The sequence below is a fragment of the Peromyscus californicus genome, unplaced genomic scaffold (assembly GCF_007827085.1).
Source record: "Peromyscus californicus insignis strain IS unplaced genomic scaffold, ASM782708v3 Scaffold_11__1_contigs__length_118956290, whole genome shotgun sequence".
Lineage (NCBI taxonomy): Eukaryota > Metazoa > Chordata > Mammalia > Rodentia > Cricetidae > Peromyscus > Peromyscus californicus.
In genome coordinates, this window is record NW_026294402.1 from 101,082,822 (window position 1) to 101,087,221 (window position 4,400).

A 4,400-nucleotide genomic window follows, 5' to 3' on the forward strand; every position below is an offset into this window, starting at 1 on the left:
AGAAACCACAAAGCTGCTTCTTGTCCTCATCCGTGTAACCAGCACCACCATCCACCCAGACTTTTGAACCAGACTTGGCCTATCGTTGCCTCTTTTCGCTCCCTCATCCTCTGCACCCCAAGTCCGGTCTATTCTCTTTCCTAGTTCATTCCTCAGTATCCGCAGGCAGCCAGCACCCTCGTGTGATGGTCTGCACAAATCTCACCGCTCTTCCTCCTCTCTGCCCTCTACAGTTCATTGGACACACAGGAGCCAGGTGAAGTTTTTAAGAACACAGATTCGTCGCTCCCTAACCTTCATCCCTCAAAGACTCCCTTGACTTTCGGGGTCTCTCCTGAAGACAAGCCCCAAGAGCGAAGCAGGCATTGGAGGAAGAGAAGGAAGAGGACAGATACCGGACTGGCCCGCGTCGTGGTCCATGCCTGCACCACGCTCTTAACCCCAGGAGCACAAAGCTGCAGCCGGAGGATGGAGAATTACAGTCCAGTCTAGGCTATGGAGCAAGAAAGACCCTGTCAAAAACAGTGGAGAAGAGGAAAGAAAAGAAAGGAATCTGTGACGCTAAAAAGGGCGGGGCCGGGCTCAAACAGTACCGGGTCTAGGATTGAGCCCTTCCTTTCTGATTGCGGAACCTTTCTTCCCCACCAGTACTGAGGAAAGCTTTTCCGTGGTTCCTTCCGGTGGCGTCGGCCCTACTTCCCGTGCTGCACTGCGGCCTTTCTCTTTCTCTTCCGGTCCCAGGCGCTTCGGGAGCAGCGGGTTACCGTGAGTGTTGGCCGGGCGGCATCCGATGCCATCCGTGACTCGTGGGCGGCGGCGGGTCGCGGGGCGTGCTATGCGGGCCGCAGGGAGGACAGGGCGGCCCGCGGCGTGGCCGTGGGGCGTAGAAGCTGCGGGCCGGGAGTGGTGCCGGCCGTCCTCAGGGAATGGGTGGTAGGGAAAGCCGCCCCGGAGGCCGGCAAAGTTCATTTCAGGACCTCGGTGCCTCGGCGTTTGAGAGGTGGGGTCGCGTTCTGTGACCGCTGCCAGGCCGGCGGATGTCATCAGTCGAAAGCGTCTGCTGCAGCCTTATTCGGGTTTCCTTCATGTTTCACCAGTTCAGGGTGACAGATGGCCCAGTCTGGGGAACCCCGGCCCTGATCTCATGTCTCTCCTGCAGGTTCCGACATGGCCAAGTCCAAGAACCACACCACACACAACCAGTGTAAGTTCCTGGGGCTCCAGCCGGTGCCTGGACCCTAGCAAGGATGGGTTTGGGTTGCTAGACCTGAAGCTGGTGGTGTGTTAGCTAATTTTGAGATTACAAGTTTGGGAGCCAGAAATCGGCTTTGCACTCGGCCCTGAGTTTTCTCAAAACAAAAAAAAAGACCATGACCGCAGTGATGTTAGGTCGGTGGTTCTCAACCTTCCTACTGCTGCGACCCTTAAATACAGTTCCTTGTGTTGGGGTGACCCGCCCCCCAACCACGAAATGATTTTCGTTGCAAATTCCCAACTGTAATTTTTCTACTGTTACGAATAGTAAACATTGTGTTTTCTGGTGGTCTTAGGCCACCCCTGTCAAAGGGCCCTTGGATGCCCAAGGGTCGAGACCCACAGGCTGAGAACCACTGCTAGATGGTCCTATTAGAAGATCCCTCCTTTTGATGTGTGGATATTTATTACCTTACAGCTCGAAAATGGCACAGAAATGGTATCAAGAAACCCCGGTCACAAAGATACGAATCTCTTAAGGGGGTGAGTAAAATATCCCTTGACTCGAGGTCCACAGTCGGGCCTGTTGTATTTTGTTTTTCCTTCTCCTGGGTTCAACCTCTGGCTACTCTTAAGTGCCCTTTGGCTTAATGATTTTCCGTATCTTCTGTTTCCTTGACCTTCCTATCTCTGGTGTCACTTGTTACTGAGAGCAAAAGAACTTCCCTCACTCAGCCTTCGAGGGAGGGAAGGATTTTTGTGTATTGGGTACCTTGTGGTTTGTGTCTTGGCGCTGACTCGTCGTATGTACTTGATCCCGCCTAGTACTAGACCGGGGACCACTTGGCTGCGTGTGTAGGTGCGTCCCAGGGGTTAGCTGGGCCTGCACCTGGCCTATTCTTTGCCTACAGTCTTATTCTCTGAAGTGAAACTGATGGACTTGGTGTTTCATTGACACCCTCCCCTGAGATGGGGAGGGTGGCCCTAGGGGAATTTCAGAAAACATGCAGTGAGATTTCTTCCCTAGAATTTCACACCTTCCAACCCTCTCATGGTAAAGGCTAACTTGGTATATTTACAGTGTCACCCTTGTGGATAGGGGCTCCAGGAAATGACTTGGGGCTGTAATACATTACTCCATACATCTTTTCTATTTTCCAGGTGGACCCCAAGTTCCTGAGGAACATGCGCTTTGCCAAGAAGCACAACAAGAAAGGCCTGAAGAAGATGCAGGCCAACAACGCAAAGGCAGTGAGTGCGCGTGCGGAGGCCATCAAGGCCCTTGTGAAGCCCAAGGCGGTTAAGCCCAAGATGCCAAAGGGCCCCAGCCGCAAGCTCAGCCGTCTCGCGTTCATCGCTCACCCCAAGCTCGGGAAGCGGATTAGAAGCTACATGGCCAAGGGTCGTAGACTCTGCCAGCCAAAGCCCAAGGCTCAAACCAAGGCAGAGGCCTCAGCTCCGGCTCAGGCTCCCAAAGGTGCCCAGGCCCCTGTGAAGGCCCCATAGAAAAGGTTTCTGTCTGCCAGACAGATGGACTGGTGTGACACACCTACACACTATATGCAGATGATCAGGACCCCATGCTGTTTTTACAAATAAACTTGAGGCAGGATCTGTTAACCTGTGTGCGTTGTCATGGGACTAGGGTGAATTGGTACCCTCGCTGGAGTGGGGCAGGATTGCAGCTTTGGATGAAGAGGGTATGGGTAGGAGACAGGATCCTGGACTACAAGAGAGGGCCTTAGTAAATGGGATGGATGGTTGGTACCTCGGGAAACCAAGGCATCAAGACAGCTCCGTAAGCTGAGAAGGAAGAAACCTTAGACATCTTTTGGTGAGTAGGGAAGGGCCCTGCTCTCCAGCATGCTCTGGCTTGACATCCAGGACTAGAGCTGTCATGGGTGCACCTGGCTAGGGTTCACTGCTGGGTTGTGCTGGTTCTGGGATGGGACAGGTGATGACTCCGCCTTATATCTGATGGCATAGCCCTATCACTCCAGGTGTGTGCTTTACAGGTAAAGACCTTTAGAATCTGGGTGGGCATTCACGTAAACTCAGGACAACTTGTGGAAACATGAGTCCTGGGGAAATCAAACCAGTTTGATGGTAAGTGTTTACCTGCTAAGCTGTCCTGCCAACCCCAAGGGCCTTTATTAGCCCAGGCTGGCATTGAACCTTTTCTCTTTGTGTGGAAAGTGTACAGGTGCCATGGTGCTTATGTTGGAATGTAGGTGAGAAGACAACTGGGATGAGAACGCACAATGATCAGGGTTAGCAGGCTGAACCAACCAGACAGCCCTGGCTTTGACAGTTCTGGTTTAGCCTCCCAGGGTGCAAAGAAAAGCTGACTCCCAGCTTCAGGATGCTCTTACTCAGAGTAACCAGTAAGTGATTCTGTGTGTGTTGGAGGCTTTCTGTAGGACAATGGATCCTTTCCTGAGTACACTTAACCTTCAGAACTAGCCTTAATCCAACCCTGGGCCCTTTGGTGCCTGATAGGGATGCTGTAATGCCGCAGGTTTAGCCCATTATAGGGTTGCTCCGAGGTGTGTTCGTATTCTTGCTACCTGTGGATGGAAATGGATCCCATGGCAAGGGAGGGCAGGAGAGGCAGCCTTGCTGCTGTGAGAAAAGTAGTCCCTTTAGGGAACAGTGCTCTGCTTGGGGGCCGCAGCTCTAGTGCAGAACGTTGTTAGGACCTTAAGTGCAAAAACTGGCAGAGTTGAGTGTGTAAGCAGTTCAAAGTGCTGGCCCCTTACTGTGGAAGGGGCATTATCAAAAACACCTGGTAGGGTACAGGCCAGGGTTTCCATTTTCTGTCTACAACTAGGTGCATAAAAAGCTCCATCTCCCCTGTCCTGTACTCATGGAATTTAGGTGAAGTTCCTGAAGCCATGGCTGATAACACTGTTGGGGATGCCCAGCCTGTTTCAGGAAAACCACTGTACTGCCTCTCCAGCCCCTTAGTACCCTTGTGATGGGAACAGTATCTTGTCCTCGTAGGTCCAGTGTGCTGGTTCATAGGAACTGGGGCCTCCAGCCAGGCACAAATGTGACTGTGTGGTACTGGATGGTGTGCTATGCCAAGAGACAGAGCAGTTTAGGACAGTTAAAAGGGAGCCCAAAGGCTCAATTTTCCCATCTGTGAAATGGGAGATGAGAGCAACAAATCCCCAGAAAAACACAAATCTTTACTCCATACTGTC

The 4,400-nt window shown here is 52.3% G+C and overlaps 1 protein-coding gene across 1 annotated transcript; it reads left to right on the forward strand.

Annotated features, from left to right (window-relative positions):
• Window positions 1-779: 779 nt before the first annotated feature.
• On the forward strand, window positions 780-2,814 carry Rpl29 (ribosomal protein L29). The gene is made up of 3 exons (XM_052729795.1): window positions 780-1,204; window positions 1,673-1,737; window positions 2,356-2,814. Exons 1-3 carry the CDS (start codon window positions 1,168-1,170, stop codon window positions 2,698-2,700), a joined length of 447 nt encoding a protein of 148 aa, XP_052585755.1. The 5' UTR covers window positions 780-1,167; the 3' UTR covers window positions 2,701-2,814.
• Window positions 2,815-4,400: the final 1,586 nt, after the last annotated feature.